We start from the raw sequence: 19,201 nt of genomic DNA, 5'->3' as shown, positions 1-19,201 counted from the left end.
AAAGTCAAATGTAGCCAAAATACTGCATTATTTAGTGGCAAAAGCACTGACTCTGGAGCCCAAAGGCACAAGTCCCAGCCAGTGCCGCGGCAGCACAGCAAGAACAGCAAGCTGGAGGACGGCACTGCTGAGGGGCCCGCACATCCAACACGGACGATGCTTCACGCAGCTGGACCTCCCGCTCCACGAGTTAAGGAATGTCTGTGCCGGTTAGGTCAGACTGAGTCTGAATTTTTTTCATTACTTGCAGTTGCATATATCCTTACTAATGCATTATGTGATGGGAAACCTTTATTTACACTCATAATTCTCAAAAGGATAGAAAGGTGCAGTGTGACCTTTCCCTGAAGCTGAAAGAGCAAGGGCTCTCGAATCCTCTCGTGGCTGAAGGCTTAAATGAGAAGCCCGACGAGCAGCAGAGCGAATGGGCCCTCCTCTCGGCATTTAATTGGCACGTGCCATGTTCTCCACACAGGTAATATGTCTGGCCTCGAAGAGCAATGCAAATATGTAGACCACCAGAGAGCTTTAAGTGTACTCTCACTCTATACTAAAGGTACACTGGAATCCAGGACCCACAGATTTGGGGTTCCCTAGCACAGAGTGAGGAGAGAAGCACGAGGAGGTGTGAGACCTGTCTCAACTGTGACTACAGCCACCTGGGAGTGACTAGGACCTTAGACTGACGGGACGGCTGCACCTCCCGCAAACAGTCGGCAGTACTGTCGCTCCTCATCACAGGACAAACGAAGGAAAGACAATCTGTCTTGCAGCGTTCATGATTGGGGGATTACTATCCAAGAAAAAAGAACCTCAATTCCAATACACTTAGGAAGGTAACCCTGCTCAAGTAAGATCATGAAAGAACAGCCTCGTCTAAAATAAGACATGTATCCACTTTGCCTTGGCAAAGGACAGACGTACCGGGCCTAAAATAGTTCCAGTCCCTCCATGTCTGCTGACAGCAAGGACGGGTCAAGGAGCCTGTTTTCCACCACGAAGGATGCCAGGCCCAACTGGTGTGGCCCCTGCACCCCTGTCATCACACCCCTGCTGGCTGCAATCTGCAGGACTGTTAGTTTGCACTTGGGCATCTGAGGCTGTTGCTGCTCCCTGGGTGCCTGCTTCCATAAGTGGATCATAGCCTCCTCGTAAGCAGGTCCTTTTCCACACCAGTTCCCACTAGAGCAGTGATTCTCAAATTTCAGCGTGCACCACGGTCATCTGGGAGGCTTCTTAAATCCCAAATTGCTGGGCCCACCCCCAGAGGGTCTGATTCAGTAGGTCTGGAATGGGGCTCAAGATCTTGCTTTTCTAACAAGTTCTCGGGTGGTACTCATGCTGTTGGACCAGGGACCACACTTTCGAGAACCACTACACATACGACAGATACTTGGAAAGTAAGTTTCCCAAGTACAGTACATCTGAATTAAGAACAAAATGAAGCGTGGGGGGGTGGGGGTGGGATGTGGGAACACAGATGGACAACACCACAAAGAAGATGAGGATGACAATGAAGGAAGAGGAGGAAGAGCGGGGAGGGGCTCCTGGCGTTCACAGTGAGGAACGAGCTCCTGCTAAGCCCTACCGGACAGGAACAGCAGAGCTCCATGTGGACGCACATGGCAGGCAGTACCCAGATGGCTCAAGTTTTTGAGTGGAGTCAAAATAGACACAATCACCATTTGCATAAATTAATCATCAATTGCATTTATGGGAAAGCTTTTTAACTTTCACCTGTGATCATCGTTAGGGGAAAGAACAAATAAATCAACTGTTACTTTACCACAGTCACCAAGATGCCACCCACATACCGACCCCTCAGTGTGCACCCTCCTCACACTGTCCTCACAAACGGACCCCAACATTCTCATGCAACCACTTGTCAGAAGAGGAAGCCAAAGTATACTGAAAAACTGAGATATGAGGTACTCAGAAAAGAAGAGGTCAAGTTAGAATGTATTCATTAATGAGTAAGTCAGTGTTAAGTCAGCAAGCATTTAGAATGCTTAAGGTTTAAAACATATTCTTTTACAGAACCTGGATTTAAGGCACACTCAGAACACTGAAGCAACAAAATTACTGGGGGATCATCTCAGGGGGATGATCAGCCCTATATACTTACCTTTTTGGAAAACAATATTTACCTGTTCTGGTTTTCTGCTGATAAGAATACTTAGCACCTTGCTGAAGAAACTGGCAAGTAGTGGGTTCAAGGGGGAATCATTTAGGAGGAAGCTATACAATTTCATTAGCAAGGATTCATCTTCTCCCAGTCTATCATTCATTTGGGAGACATCAGAAGTGAGCAACTCACAAGATATATTTGGATACCTAGAAGAACAGGATACTCATATCATCATCTGTATTAACAGTTTAATTACATAAAGTAAAATGCAAATCAGAAAGGTTTCCTAAAACTTTGTGAAAAATAAACAAAGTCACCTTCTGGGAATTAGAAAATAATTTCAATCCATTCCGTCCAATTTAATCTAGAGAGGTTACAAAGTGAATTTTCTTCTGTGTCTAAAAAATGGTTTCTAAACCAAGCTTTAATAGGAATACGTTTTCCCCAACAAAACTAGAGCACACCTGGGACTCAGGAGGCAAGGGCGGGGCCTCCTCAGAGGAGGAAGCGCGATGGGGCAGGTCAAAGCCTGGGGCCGCAGCCCTCAGCAGCCTGCTCTGGCATGCAAAGCAGCACAGCTCATAGGACAACCGCGGGGGACGCCCATTTCCAGGAAACTGCACTGCACACAGCACCCTTAACTACTCAAGACACATTTAGGTTCCTGGACAGGCTGCCTGTATTCTCAGATGGGTTGTTAACTGGAGTTAGAAAGCTGGGCTTATCAAGTATTCAGTCCATATGACATGTTAAGAGAATAAATATTCTGATATACTCAGGAGAGAACAGGACACTGCCTGAGTTACCCAGGTGGGAAAACCGTATAAAGAGCTCTCCACACCAGTCTTCCAGGATCTTCTGGGACCAGCCCACCATCAGATCTCACTGCTGTGGGACACAGCCCTCTTCCACAGGCCCCACAGCGCTAGAAATACCTGTACCCCTAAAGCACGTTTGCCCCTGAGCGCAAGAGCACTCTCTCTGAAAAGTAGGCAGTAGATGCATTTTCTCCACTCACTTCTTTTACCACAAATGACTTCTCATCTGTTCTCAGAGCAACAGTGGAGACTCCAAGGCCCATCCAGACTACACTCTCCCCCTCCCGCCGTTCACCTCTCTGCTCTTTAGGTGAGTAGCAGGGAGTGGCAAGCTCAAATGCTGATCAGGACAGGGAGGTGACAAAACAGCCAGAAGCAGCTACATGACAAAAGAGAGGGGTAAAGAGTGTGGTCGGAACCCATGCAGCACCCCTGGGGCATCCAAGACAAGCAAGCAGCTGCCTGTTTGGAGACCACTGGCTTGAGAAGCAACTGGCAACAGACCAGAAACTGCAGCACCTAGCAGGTCTGCCATGAGGGAGGAACACTGAACCCTATGAGAATACCCCCAAAGGAACCTTTGCAGGGAGAAAAAAATCGAAGACAGACAACAGAACTGGCAGGTGTGTGGGCACAAAGATCACGTTATCAAATCGCTGTCTTCCAGAGGCTACGGCTCAATCAAATTAAAGCCTTCCTCACTTTATAGAACACATGGGCTCAAAGACCCCATAACGCAAAGTCACCAAAGTGCCGGAGGCAGGAGCAAGCAGTGGCGACAGGTGTGGCTTCTGGAGTCACACCACCTAGGCTCAGAACCTGTCTCCACCACTTACAAGCTGTATGACCTCAGGCACGTCACCTACCTTCTCTGGGCCTCAGTTTCCAAGGATGCAATATTAAGACAACAGTCCTTACCTCACGGGGGAGAATAATACATACAAAATACTGAGAAGGAGGCCTGGAATAAATAAATACTAGCTGCCTTAGTTCCCCTTTTTTTTTCTACTTCGTAAAACTGCCCGAATGCTGCAACGGGGCTGGGGTCGCGGGGGTGGTGGCAGAGTCAGCCCAACTGCCCCAATTTGGAAGCTGCTGGCAAAGGGCCGGGAAAAGCTGGAGACCCCAGCTCCGGCCGCAGCCCAGTGTGTAAGGAGTACTCTCAGAATTCTGATGCAGAAGGTCCAGAGGAACGCATGGGCAGCTTTTAAATTTTTCACCTGTTTCTCCACCGGTGACCTGGAGGTCTGACTGAGCTAAAGAAGCACACACGTGGGGGCCCAGGCACAAACACAAAGGCTCCAAGTTCTGGTTCGTAACAGGCTGGGGCTACTCTCACTCTCCCGCCCTACCTCCCTAAGATTAAACAAGCTTCTGAAACACCCAAGGCTTCCTCTACGCCACCCCTCAGCAAGGCCTCTCCAGGCCCACCCCACCCTCTGAGCTCAGCTGCACAGAAGCGATGGGAAGAGAGCCCAGCCCAACCGTACCCCTGACCTGCAGCCGGTCCCCTTCCTCCTCCCACTATGAAGCCACCCTACTGTCCTCTCGACCGAGGCCAGCACAGAGCATCACGAGACCTCCTGCTCCCTCCACACCAGCCCCGTTTCCCCCTGCGCTGCATCACCCTCACCAGCACATAAACACACCATTATTTCTCGCATCTATGGAAAAAAACAAACACCACACCTCTCCTGGCTCCACATCTGCCTGTAGCTCCCACTTTCTCTCTCTGCTCCTTTTCCAGGGAACTACTTGAAAGAACTCTCTGCTTTGTCTCCAGTTCTTCCTCAGAAGCACTGCAGCCTGGCTTCCGTGTCCACCAACCCGGAGAACCTGCAGTGAAGGGGCCCGTGTGCTCCACGCTGTAAATGCCAATGGTTACCTGGCCTGTCAGCACAGCCCCTGGATCCCCTGGGCCCCTTGTCCCATTCTCCCCGTCCTGAAGCCTGGCCTCCCTTGACATTGAGGGAAGCACCCCTCCTGGTTCTCCTCTTGCCTCTGAAGTCCCTCTGTGAGAACCCTGACCCGACCAACAGCATCTCAGCTTTTGGGTTTACACTACTACTTAAGGACCCATTTTTAAAGTTCTGTTCAAATTTCTGCTAAATTATTTAAAACTGAGGTATCTGTCATTAAGATTAAAAAGTTAGTGTAAAAATGACAAACCGTTAACACCTTGTGTATGATCACTGGATTAAAAGTGACAGGTTCAATCCACAGGTGTAACTGATACGCAGCTACAAACTTCACAATCCACAGCAATCACCCCATCACCCCTGAACTAAAAAGCACTAGTCTAAACTTCTTTAGATGGCTGTAGTCAACCTCAACCCGGAGAAGCTTCCGGATCCCCTCTGAAAAATCGCGCTGTGCTAAGCCAGCTGTCCGAGTCATCCAGCTCTGTGCATGTTACCACAGCTGGCGGCTCTGTCCAGGCCAGAAGTGCAGCAGAGAACTGCTCTGCTCAGCTCAAGCCACGCTCCCTCGAAATGGCGCCAACCAGAAGGCTGCATGCCCAGGGAAACACACCTGCTCTCTCAGCCTCAAAGGTAGCACAAAAAACGCTGGCATGGCAATACAACAGATGCCATGACTACTTTTTGGTAAAATAAACAATTTCCACAAGGCTTGCTTACTCTTCTCCAGTTAAAGAAGTACTAGCTTCATTCAGCATGTGAGAAAACAGACCCAAGAAGGGTAAGCCTCTTGTTCAAGTTCTCAGAGCTTCTAGGAGAGGGCTACACCCATCCCGGCTGGGCCTGATACAAAGCCCACACCACGCTGCCTCCGGCCAGGATAAGCCCCACGACAAGCAGCATCCACACATGCTGGTTCACGGTGAAGGGAATTCCAAAGTAGCAAAGTATCTATCTTCGGGGCGACAGGAGTCCACTGGTATTCCTGTCAAATTTCTGCCCTTTTCTTTTCTAAGGTACTGGTCTCCGAGTGGAGACGTGCTGCATGCTAGTTGTCAACCTTAATGGCGGGCAGAGAACATGACTTCCTTGAAGAGCCAAGCCACGAGAACTTGAAAGCATTACTAAGTATTATTCCTCTGACAGCAAAGCTCTCCCCTCAAAAAAATGAAAGGATATCTGAAAAGGGGGACAGACTGGGGGGAAAAGGGCAAAGGAGAATCTACTGTAGGCCATTATTCTTCCTATTCCATTAAGTTTATTTAATGCATAATCAATGACTTTTTGTTTTGTTCCTGAATTGGTTCTATTTTCAGGCAGAGAGGGGGGACAAATATTTCAATAGAGTTGGAGATGGAAAAGTAACTAACTGAAACCCCAACACTTTAAATACATATGGAATATTCGCAGAGTTTCCAGGGGTCCGAATACAAAGCGTTATAAGCTGACGACACCAGTGGTGAAGTGGATAAATCCACTGCAGTTATCCAAGGTGTTAGCTGCTTAAATTTAGCTACACTAATGTTCACCAAGACCCATACCCTTACTTTCAGTTAACAAAAGGTCAGAATTTATTTTATCAGCAGCGCTGTTCATAAAACAAGCTCTGGCCCAGATGTGCTGTGTAATCTTGAGTACTCACATCATCTCTGTCTTCCTATTTGCAAAAAAGAGAAAATACTTACTTGGATTGTCTTACTATTTTAGGAAACTTTATCACTGTTTATAATGCACCTTGCCCTTAGACAAAACCTTTTGGCCAAAATTTAGAACATTCACTTTAAAAATCCTGTGATTTCACTGAACTTAGTTCTAGAAGGGACTGTTTGTTCCACTGAGCCTGTTGCTCTTGACATGCTGACATTCTGTAACTGGTCTACGGCAGCCCTGCAGAGCTGCCAGACAACAAGGACGCTAATATACCCCACCCCCCGCTTCACTTCAGCCCCACCCTAAAGAGAAGATTGAATTTTCTTACTTGTATCTGATCTTTTCATCCATGTCTTGAGGTGGTTCTTCAATAATGAATGAGACTAAATCTTCGAGACATTCTGCTTTTAACAGGAACTCTATAAGTTTGCGGTTCTGAGCTTTACATTCCTGTAAAACATCTTCCTCATCCATCAACTCCTTCAGTGTTACATCTTCTCTTTCTAGAAGTGTGTCTATGTGGGATGATGAGTGAAGATCAAATTTCCAAAACATGCTGCTCTAAACAAAATGCAGAGAGTATTTCAAATACAATTTCAACTTCACATATTAATTTTTCAAATTTCCATCTAGTTTTACAGTCTAAAATGTCAATTTGGGTCACATAAGGAAAACAAGTTCCATATCGAATCTATAAAATACTTTCTAAATAAGTAAAATTGGCAAGATTTTTTCCTTCTCAGAAAATATTTTTATTGATAACAAAAAATTTTGACTTGAAAATGCTGAAAGAATGCTAAAACCTGGGATGATTTTAACCTGCAAAATTAACCCACCCATACTTTAAGAATTTAATGCTGGGAAAGGAAGAAAATAAACCCTTTCTTCAGGGTGAAACATACATTCTTACACAGAACTAGTATCTTCAGTAACAAATGACAAGTATTGAGACCTAAGTACATGGTACTCTTCAGAATATTACAACATTAAATAAATAACCACCACGAACCAGAACTTTTAGCCACTTACAGCACTTGCACAGCTGAAAATCTGAAAGCCATAAAATGGTAAAACCTATGCCATTCTTAACAAAGAAACAAAAAACTGTAGCAAGATCACCTTAAAGAACAATCATTCACCTTGTCTTCAAAGTTGATCATGGAAAATTCGATCCTAGGATGTCTACAGATTGACAAAAGAGTTCACTTTCCTTATTTTAAATACTTCAGCAAAGTCACTGACTGAAAAGCCATTAGTGACATTCAAATACTTTCCCACGTCCCACTGGTATCAGGTCAGTATGTGCTTATTTTGGTCTATAAGCCGAATTTCTGCTAATCTAATGGTCTCTCCACTTGAAGTCAGGAAACTGGACACAGTTAATAATTTAGCCTTAAGTCTTTAAAAAAAAAAAAAAAGGTCTCATTTAAAATAGCATGTCTTTTCACTTTTTGTAATCCCACACATAAAGGCAAAGTATAATGAAAAGTACTAATAAACCACAAAAGCAAATCTGATATCAAGCCCTTACTACTGGCTAGTTATAAACAAGATATACACTCATATTCATCAACTGAAAACTATAAATGTCTACAAACCAAAGTCATACTTCTAAAATATGGATCAAGATATAATCACATTATCTACCTCAATTAAAAACTGACTTCCAAAATTTTAACCTTATAAAGGTAACTCATCATACACTGATTTACAGAGAAAACTGATAATTGGTGGTGATGAAATAACAAGTGTTGGCAAACTTCGGCCCACAGGCCAAATCCAGCCCACAGACTGCAAGCTAAGAATGCCTTTGATAATTTTAAAGGGTTGTTTAAGAGAAGCATATGTGACAGTGACCATGTGTGGCCTGCATATTTACTATCTGGTACTTTACAGAAAAAGTTTAGCATCCCTTGCTCAAGAGGAGATAGAGTGCTGACTAACACATTCCTTTCTGCCATCTCTGAACCCACACGGGCATGCCCCCCACAGTCCTCACAGCCTGCCCGGAGGAGCGGAGCCATGTGGTGTCAGGCGGGACTGCTTACCAGATCCATTCTCTCCCTTCCTTAGGCACTCACCTAGACCATGTCCCCAACTTCTCGGGCAGGTAGGTATGGCCACATTACAAAGTTTTCCTCCAATGTGTTGTGAGCCATAAAAACCTCCATGTGCTCCCCACCCCGCATCTGGCTGGATGCTGATGACAAAAAAAGGCCCTAAGGGACAGCAGAGCCAAAAAGGAAGGTGCCTGCGCCCCCAAATCACCACGTGGAAGATCGCTGCCTGCCGATCTGAGAGCCTGTCCTCGGCCGGGTTACAATGAGCCGTCATACACACCTGGTCTGTGTTCCAGCAGGATGGCCTACCTGACCAACCAGCTCCTCCAAACTCCTGGGCCCACGACACCGTGTCTTATTATACTTATTTTATTATACACAAGAAAAGGAATTCTTGAGCAACTATCTGTTTTAAAATGCCTAACTCCTTTTGCTTTCCACTATCCTAAATTAGAACGGCATTTTTCAAATCAGAACACCTTAAAATATACATTTCCACAGTGCATTTTCTTTAAATTGGGTAGGTATACTACCGACTTAAAAATAAAATATAACCACAGCAGACTCTTAAACATTATGTATTCTATCTTTTAGCCAAACAGCAAATTGACTGGAAATGAACAGCACTGGTAAATTAGTTACCCCTGGCTTGGCCCTACTTCTATTTGTGCCCTTTGAAGTAAAATCAAGCTAGGTATGAACTAACTGTTACAAAGTTCAACTGCCCAGGGCCCTGAAGTAAATGGAGTCCTTTAAAAAATGTAACTAAGATACTTTGAAAAAACTGAAAAAAGTCAGAACTTCAAGAGCTCACTTTTAGTAAACATAAATACACTTTAAAATTCTTAACCTAGGTATACTTCAACAGGATTTAGCGATAAGAGGGAATACAATTTCTTACAGTAAACCAACTCACAGGCTTTTAAATCTATACTGACAAAGAGAGAAATGGTAAAACCAAACTACCCTCCATCTTTCTGCAAAATCCTAGAATTGTTTTATAAGCTGGATGAGGTACCTTGAAAATAGGGTTTTCTCCACAAGGGCTGACGAGTATGTGGGCAGGAGTTAACTGTTACTTGATGCCACAGAGGACAACCTCTGCTATGCTTCGCCTTCCTCATAACTGAAGACACAAGTGAAAATTATCACCATATATGCATAAAATAGGACCAAAGGATCCATAAATCTACTCGTCATAGATCAACTGCTTTAATTAAGGGTCCTGTGAAATTAATAAAATATCATCCTTCTTGGAAGCAAAACCTGGGCCACAGTACCTTTGTTTCAAAAGCAGTTAAGCAGTGACACTTTGTTTCTGAAACAAAAGGTGCTACCTTGTCTCTATGACACAGGACCTGGTATGGTGATGTGGTTAAATCACGTGCAAGAGGTTTGAGAAGGACGTCAGTCCCTCTGCAGAATCTGCCAAGGCTCTGCTGGTAGAGTATATTCAACAGGGCCCAACTGTGGTTTATGTAAACCACCTACAACCACTTGCTTTCCATCAAATAAACATCATTTTCTCCTCAAACTCTGTTAGGACTCTTAAGCATCTCAACATACTGGATTCCAATGCTGGCTCCACAACTGCCTGGCACTGAGGCCTCAGGAAAACCACTTCACCTCTCTAAGCCCCAATATCCTCAAACAAGTAAACTGGCTGTGAGTAGATGAGAAAGGCCCGGTCTGGTGGCTGAGACATACCGGCACTCAGCACCTGGAAGCTTCTGTGTAATCAACATACCACCCCTTTAAGTCACGTGAGCTTTAAACCAGTGCTACCAAACTTCCATGGGGTCTTATGAAAACACAGTCTCAGATTCTGATTCAGGAAAGCAGGGGTCAGGCCCGAGATTCTGCACCTCTAGCAAGTCCTCAGATGCTGCTGCTGCCCTGGGTTTAAACCACTGTTGATCATTTGTAATAAACTGCAATAAGTATATTCAAAATAATCATGTAACTATGAGAAACAGAGGAAAAGCCTACTATACCAACACGTGACTGTTATTTATTTCAGAAACTCCCTGTGGACAAGCTGGTATTAGTGGGTTTTTTCTTCAACGTAACAGAAGCAAAACATAACACTTTCCAACAGAGGCCAGAAAAAATGACACCATGAACACACTAAAAGGTCAACTATTAAAGAGCTTTGGAGAGAGAAACTGCTGATGGTCCCGCCTACAAATGAGAAGGAAACTGTGGCAATGACAAAGAAGAACTTTAATGAGTTTAAAATACAAAATCCCCTATTCGTATGTACTAACTGCCTAATTTTGGCAATTTTCTATCCAAGTGGGGTAAACTGTACTCTGTAAAGCCCAAGTCCGCAAACTGCTATCAATGGTGGAAAACCTGTACCCAGGAATGGCTGGCCCAGGGCACAAGGTGCAAAGATTCAAAAAGAGATTCAAAGATTATGAAGAATCTCAAGACAGCAATATTGAGCCTGAAAGCTAACGCTTCTGGGTGTGGGCCCCATGGGACTACAGGCTGCACACCGGCGAAGCCAGACTCCGGTGGTATGCCATTCCGTAACCGGCCCACTTCAACCCCCAAGATCCCACACCCTAAATACCTCCTCGCATGCTCGTCTTGCAACAAACACGCACAACATACATCCAGTTTAGACAGCTGCAGTCACCTAAAGTAAGAAGTACAACCTACACAAACACGAGAAGTAGCTGCATCCACCTAAGATAACACAGGGGAAAGACTTTACGACAACAAAATGTGTTACAGGTTTTTAATACTATCTCTTTTAGATGTGCTACGAAGGGAATATTTGTAATACAAATTTTTTCTGGGTCTTATACAAGGGCACGCCAGCACATGCTCCCCAGGTTCAAATCCCTATACACCTCAGTCTCCCTGCAGCACTCTCTAGAGGCCCCGGCCCTCAGCGCTACGAGAAACGCAACACTTCCACTGTCACCCGAGCTGGTGCTAACAGAAACATCACTCAAGCCACAATGTGAGCCACATGTACGCTTAAATTTTCTAGCAGCCACACCAAAAAGTAAAAAAGAAACTGGTAAAATTAATTTTAAATGTATTTATTTAACCTCATATAGCTAAACGTTATTATTTCAACATGTAATTCTTTTGGTACTAAGTCTTCAAAATATGGGTGTTTTGAAATTTCATAGCACATCGCAATTTGGACCAGCCACATTTCCGGTGCTCAAGAGTCACGTGTGGCCATACGGGACAAGACAGCTAAAATTGTATGATTGCTACAATTATGATTCAAAGTTTCTCTCCTGGTACTAAAATATCTTCCCCATCTCCTTCCACAGCCAAAGTCAATAGTTACCCACCTTTTCCACACAAGGGCCAATGTGGGATGGGTGGGAAGAGGCTATGGGCCACGGTCTTCCTTTCTTTTAAAATATAAACATACCTGGGAAATCATGTTTATTCTCATATATATATATACACACACACACATACATATAAAAGAAACAACTTGGACATTCTTAACTCAAACAAGTAGGTCACAAGAAAACTAGAACTGTTTTTCAGCCTCTAATTTCTAGGAATATTTGTAGGGATAAAAGGTAAAATTTCAAATTCTTTACCTTGTGGTAACGGAGAACGCTAGCTTGAATCAGGAGGGCTACAAGTGGCTCATTACTGGTAGAGATACACCTGGCCAAATTTTAAAATAGGTACGTGTCTGTGGGAATTTATTTCATTTTCTAAGTTAATTCAAAAATATTATGATGAAAAATAAAATGCCCAGGTCACTCAAACATGTTGGGAATCAATGATGTTTGATTAATATAAAAAAATAGACTCCCCACTGGTCCCGGAGAAAACTGAGTCTTCACTGCCTCCATTCAGGTTCAAAACAACGTGCTATTACTCCGCGAGGGGCAGGCACATTTACCCCGAACCTTGGGCCGAGTTTACCAGCAGCCCAGGAACAGGGTGTAGTGAACAAACCGAGCTGCTGAAAGGCTGCTCTTACTGGCTCTCCTGCTTCTGCCAGTGTCCAGACACCTGGAGTCGCAGGACCCCTGGGCTTGGATTCAGGTGTGCGGAGAACTGAGTTGGGCCACGTATAACAAGACCCAAATGGGGGGACGGCTAGGCTGAAGAAGGGTTGGTGGTTGCCACTCTGTACGCTGAGAGCAGCACGCCACCAGGAAGGGACAGGGAGGAAAGTACCCATAAATAGCAGCGTGCAGAGTCACTCTGAAGGGAGGTCAGCTCTGTGTTATAAGTTAATGATAAACTCCCCCCAACAGCAACGCTCAAGGCCTAGGCAAAAGCTGTAATTTTCACACGAAGAGGCAGAAACGTGCAACATCGGGAAGGAGTAACAGCTGGGCTTTGATGGCAGCTCTCTTTAAGTACTAAGGAAAAAGATCACAAAGGACTGGGAAGTCTACCCAGTAGCTGCCTCTCCATTCCTAACAAAGGTATCCAACTCATACAGTTGTCCCCTCACCCCCACCCGAACACTAGACTAATCAAATCAAGTATCAGAGTGCCAGTTAGAGATAACGAATTTCTTTAGAGAAGAGGGCAATACAAACTCAGGGCCAGTTTCGTTGTATTAGCTCTGAAACTGCTTCTTCCAAAGAACCTATCAAAAGCAATCAAGTTTCTACCATCCAGATGTTGTAGACGCTTTTCCCAGTTTTAATTTGTAACCTTCTTTGATATTTCACCTTTTCAGAGTAGTAAATAAAGGAGTAAAATCCATTTAATATGCACTACATTGATCAACAGGTACTGTTAAAGCACTAATATGCACTGTACTGGGGAATACAGGAGTAATATGATAATGGCGCCTACTTCCTACTTCCTTAAGAATACAATAAAACTGAGAACAGAGAAAATACATGGCATAAACTCCAAGCCTGTTCTGTAGAAAGGGAGCTCAAGGGAGGGGAGCCTGGACAGAAAAGACTTTGCTATAAATGAGGCCTAAGCTGGGCCTCAAAGACAGGTAGGGCTCAGTAGGTGATCCTACAAGCATGGAGGATAGACCCTGGAGCTTCAAGAAATTCACAGCAGGGAGAAGGTCCTGATGACAAGAAGAAAGAGGAAAGGTCAGGCAACGCAAAGCCAGATCTCAAAGAGCCATGTACGAATGCACAGCACAGCCGGGCAGGCTTGCTGCAGAAGCGAGGGAGGGAGCCAGTCCGTTCTGAGATAAATGCACATTAAAATAGCTATAGCAAAGATTAACACAGTATATAGAAACAAATGACTCAAGAGAAGTAGAGGAAAATGACACAGAGGAGATGAAATTTAAGCTGTGGCAAGTACATTTTCAACAGACGCCGTACTCCCACAAAAGCGGAGAGGGGAAGAGGTCTCACCTGTTCCCACAACGGCCATGTGTTTGAATATGACTAAAATGTGGGATAGGGAAGGGAGTGCTGAAGACAAGACCACTGAGGAGGGACACTGAGGTCAGGTGAGACAAGGCAAATGAGCAACAAGATGAGATCTAGAGTTTAAATGCTGTCAATGTGAAAGATGGACTGGACAGGGGTGAGCCTAGATAAAGAGCGGTGACCCAGAGACCGTTTTAAGAACTCACAGTGGATGGCGAGGCCCTACAACAGCCTCGACTTTGAAAACCAAGTTATTCCCTAAGAGATTTCACATTAAATTATTATCCCCGCTCCGGTTTCACCCATAATTCCTCAAAGCCTAATTTTCATGCTTTCTTCATTCCTAGCTGTACTTAGGTATCAGATGATACAAATTTATGGATTGCCCTTGGAATTCCGAGCTACCTGGGAAATACACGATCCTCAGAAAACAAATGCCTACCCACACCCTGGGGCTAACTCCAAATACACCTCTAAGATGCTGTGGACAGGCAAGAGGTGCGATCTTAATCGCCCACTTCCCTTTTATATTTAAACAGCCAACTGCCAATCAAGAAAAGTCCAGTTCGGTCACGGAGTCCACACGAAAGTACAGTGGTGTGTCTGTGCCTCTGCAAGTTCTCATTATGAAAACGCAAGTGGACACGAATTTCTGTGCATACTTTCCACAACTTCAAAAACTTCAATACGAGTATATGCAAAGCATGACTTATTTATACTAAGAACAAGTTTTTTTTTAAAGTGAGACTAAGGGGTTGGAAAGAAATAAGACAAGTAATGAGGATGACGCAATGGTAATCAGGTTTCTGTCAGGAGCCTTGCTAGAGATCAAAGCAATAAAGGCAAGGAAAACCTAGCTGGATCTAGGTGTCTATTCTGTGTGTGTGTGTGCCCGCACACACGCACACACACGTGCCTACATACTGAAAGGGAGGGTGTAGTGTAGGTAAGAGAACATGACAAAAGTCAAATAAGAAAATTCTAAGTAGAGGGTTTTCCATCTCAAGCATCCAGAATTCTCTGAATCTCTGAAACCAGGCAGAGCTGTCAACAAATCTGACTCAAATATCAGAAAGAAGTGACATGTAACTGGAGAGCCAGAGGAAACGTGATGTGATTAGAACATCTGTTATCTGAAATAACCCAAAAGAGTTCCTAATCTAAAACTGTAGGGATGGGAATTCCCTGGTGGTCCAGTGGTTAGGACACATCACTTTTGCTGCTCGGGCCCAGGTTCAATCCCTGGTCAGGGAACTAAGATCCTGCAAGCCATGCGGCATGGCCAAAAAATAAATACAATAAATAAAACTGTAGGGAGGAAGATTGGTCCTAAGCAAGTCAGGAACAGTATGAAAACAGCAGAGCTAGAAAGAGAATTCTATAGTAACACAGGGCAGGGGAAAGCCTTGGAAAATCCAACTCGCCCATGTTTTTACTAAGTGAAATCAGTTATATGCAGTTTGTGAGTCACCCAATTTGAATCAAGTGACAGTGGCTACTTTTTTATTCATATGTCCATTACAGACAAGATGCCCAAAGAGAACAGCCTTTCCAAATCAGAAATTCTAGAGCATACTGAGATGCCACTGAAAAATGGCCAAAAAGAAACAACCTTCGGTTTAAGAATGAGCTAACTATCCTGGTTAATTTGGAGTTATAAGCAACTCTGTAACAGAAGACAGACATGGCAAATTGGTCACAAATTTTAAAGCCCCCCCCCATTTTTTTTAACCTTCAATCTTCCTTGCCCAGCAAACTTTAATCAGAATGTGTATAATCACGGCTTCCCTGGTGGTGCAGTGGTTAAGAATCCGCCTGCCAATGCAGGGGACACGGGTTCGAGCCCTGGTCCAGGAAGATCCCACATGACACGGAGCAACTAAGCCCGTGCGCCACAACTACTGAGCCTGCGCTCTAGAGCCCGCGAGCCACAGCTACTGAGCCCACACGCCTACAGCCTGTGCTCCACAACAAGAGAAGCCACCACAATGAGAAGGCCGCACACCGCAATGAACAGTAACCCCTGCTCGCTGCAACCAGAGAAAGCCCACGTGCAGTAACGAAGACCCACGGCAGCCATACATACATACATACATACATAGAGACATACAGACATAAATAATGTATATAATCATAAAGCATTCAGGGCTATCTCAACAGTCCCTAGACTAGCAGTAATAACCTGTTAACCTCCAGGAAGTGCTTTCCGTCATGAATATTTTACCAGCAAAGCAGACTCCTGGACTGCTGAGACTCTGCTCAGGAATACAAGCTCAGTGTAGAACATGAGACGTGAACACTGCTTACAGTCTTTATAGCTCCTTAATCTCTTCTAGCTATTCCACAATAACAGTAAATGGTCTGATACGGCAACTTTCGATTAAAGGAGGAAAAATGACTAAAAGCAACTCACAATTATTAAGTGCCTACCATATGCCAGACTCTGGGCTTGATGCTTTTAGATACATCATCTGTACCTCACAACAACTCTTCAAGGTTTCGCTCTCATTTGCAGATGGAAAAACTAAGATTCTAAGAGGTGAGATGATCTATCAAAGACCACAGCTAGTGGCCAGAGCTGGGACACAAGCCCAGGCCCATCGCGCTCCCAAGTCTGTGCTCTTCCCATCACGGCACACGGCACACGGCCACAGGACCAGCATGGAACACCCGGTGAGCGACCGGTCCCAGCAGCAGTCATCGAGAGCACAAGCCAGCCCCAGGCCAGCCTGCGGAAGGGAAACAGCAGCAGGCTAACCTGCCATCTAATGGCTCTTGGGATACACTCGTGGACGGGAACCCCATGTCTTCATGGGCAGGGAAAAGAATCACTTGACAGACAAGCTGGCTGGGAACTCAGCCCAAAGAGCGTGGGTGGTGACACTGGAGGAGCTCAGCTCTTGTGGCCAGTGGCGCTATCAGGGCTGATTGACCAGAATGCCAGAGGTTTGTCCAAATGCACAGAAAACACGAGTGAATCAGCATTCAAAAGCTGTCTGACATGATGAAACCAAGAGAAATTTACTTAACGTGGTTAAATGTAAAGTCCTTTTAAAATAAAAACTGAAAAACATGACATGGGGTGGGGGGTAGAGGTTGCTAGGCCTAAGAAAACTGTTAAAGAAAGAAACAAGTCCAAAGATTTTAGTTAATTATAAGCCTGACATAAAGTTGTATTATGCTGTGACTAATAAGCAAGTAACCCTCAGAATGTGTCATAGATCAACTGCGTCTAGGACCACGGGAGATACTAACTCTACTGAAGCCTTCCCTGGGCAGATCAGCTCATGCCAAGCAGTATCATATCCTGTTCTGGGGCAGATGAAGAGACTGCCAACCACATGGCACCCAAAGAGGACCAGGGTGGCAGAAGGACTTGCCACTTGGAGGAAAAAATAACTATCTTTGAATATCTCAAAGCTCTTTTATACTATCACGGACAGTGCCCAAGGGAAAAAATGAGAGCCAGTGAGTGAAAAGGACAGATTATCTGTCCTATCTGTGAGCAGAAGATGCAGGAACCTGCTAAAGGTTAGGAACACCAACACCTTCAAGACCCCAAGGCTGGAGGTGCTCTGGAAGCCTGGATGATTGATTCTCTACGAGGGCAACGACAGACAACTTCCCGTTCTGGACAGAAAGACTATATTAAATGACCACCACATTGTTTTATGAATTTCTTCTCAAAGTCTATGTGATATAAAAGGCATGGCTACATTTGGGCTGACATGGAGTCTCAACAAGAAAATAGCAAAGGATTCTGCAACCTTCCAGATGCTTAGTGGGTTGAAATCTACACAATTCTCTACCCTTCTGGAAGCTCTAGAAAAACGACAATAAAGGACAAAGAAAAGGAGACAACAGCCAAGGAGAATGCCAACAAATTTATGAAAGACAGAAAATGGAGAAACAATTCAGAAAGTCCAACATCCAAGTAACAAAAGTTTTAGAACATATTATAATTCACCACTAACCTCCCTTGTCAAAAAATGTTTTTTTCTCCGAGCATAAAGAAGTGACTCTCCCCTTAAGACCCACATGTGGCACCACGATGAGTGGTAGAAGATCCTTTAAGACACAGTGTGAAAGTCCGTGGTATCAGAGATTAAAAAAAAAAAAAAAGAGTATCTAAACTCTTCTAGTGAGGAAAAACTTATAAAAGGACTGGAAATCAGAATGACATCAGCTTCCTCAACAGCAATTCTAGAAAAGAACATTTTTAGACCTGGAAGGTCTGAAAGATTTATTCACAGTTTCTTGAGGAAGCTACTGGATGGAGAACGGGCTTCACTAAAGCATGGCAGTAAGCCATGAGGGGAAGACACGGAATCCATGAGACCAGGGATCCAACACACAGAGAAGCAAAGATGACTCCCAGAAGGGGGGACACCTGCAGCTACAGACAAAGTCAAGAGGAACAAGTTTGGAGTAAACCATGAGGCAGAGGGCTCTGGAAAGGATATGTCCAAGGAAGTGTATTGCCAGATGCATGTTACTGTGTTGAGAAGGATTCTGCAAATTAAGTCAGAGATTTAGGGATTAATTAACCAAAATATACATACTTTGTTACTGATCTTAACCAAAGTTGTGCTTTAACTATGTTGGGAGATGTGAGAGGGAAAGAGCTATGCATATAATAGCTAAACCTTAATCTTCATAGTTAGAAGTAAGATAGATTAGAAACTGCTACCTACAGGTATATAATTTAGAAATGCACAAGGAAGTGAAGATGAGGAAACAGCTAAGAGATGGAGGTAGCAGCTCCTAGTGAGTAAGTAACTCACTTACTCACTAGGGGCTGGGGATGAGGAGGGGATAGGATGGGAAAGATGAAGGAGATGATTGTTATTTTTTGTTATAAATCCTGCGATACCATTTGACTTTTTAAACTATGCACCTATGTAAGCTGTGTACCTATGTATGATAAAATAAAAAATTATGAAAAGAAAGAAAATATAAAGCAGCACAATCCCTGGCATTTAGGACAGGCTCTATAAATATAACCACAATCTAAAATCAGGGTATTATAAAAGACTATCTAACAGAAAGACTATGAGGTGATTACAGGCACATAAGATTCCTACATACAAAAAACAAAGAAATAGAAAAATCTAACCAACAGCAAAAACCACAATGGTACCTTTTCAGTTTAGGTCCTTTCCCACCCCATTTTTCCTGCCATGAGTGTGTGAAGCAACTCCAGAGACCTAGGACACCTGGGGGTACCGTACTGAGATCGCCAAATCTGGTATGCCACCTTTTTTATAAATAT

General features: G+C 44.2%; 1 protein-coding gene across 13 annotated transcripts in view; it reads right to left on the bottom strand.

Annotated features, from left to right (window-relative positions):
- PPP6R3 (protein phosphatase 6 regulatory subunit 3) overlaps positions 1-19,201 on the bottom strand; it is a 130,316-nt gene that overhangs the window by 66,745 nt on the left and 44,370 nt on the right. For 11 of the 13 annotated variants that reach the window (XM_081238993.1, XM_081239001.1, XM_081239005.1 and 8 more), the window contains 2 exons: positions 6,844-7,076; positions 2,148-2,334 (listed from right to left, as the gene is read on the bottom strand). In XM_081238993.1, the coding sequence (XP_081095119.1) occupies positions 2,148-2,334; positions 6,844-7,076 (420 nt within the window). Of the gene's footprint in view, positions 1-2,147; positions 2,335-6,843; positions 7,077-19,201 lie in introns of those variants that run through there. The other 2 variants (XM_081239003.1, XM_081238995.1) reach the window with 1 other exon arrangement.

This window comes from Mesoplodon bidens, assembly GCF_964165515.1.
Source record: "Mesoplodon bidens genome assembly, chromosome: 7".
NCBI lineage: Eukaryota > Metazoa > Chordata > Mammalia > Artiodactyla > Ziphiidae > Mesoplodon > Mesoplodon bidens.
The sequence above is the reverse complement of the archived record's forward strand: the minus strand, read 5'-3'. Positions and strand labels throughout refer to the sequence as shown.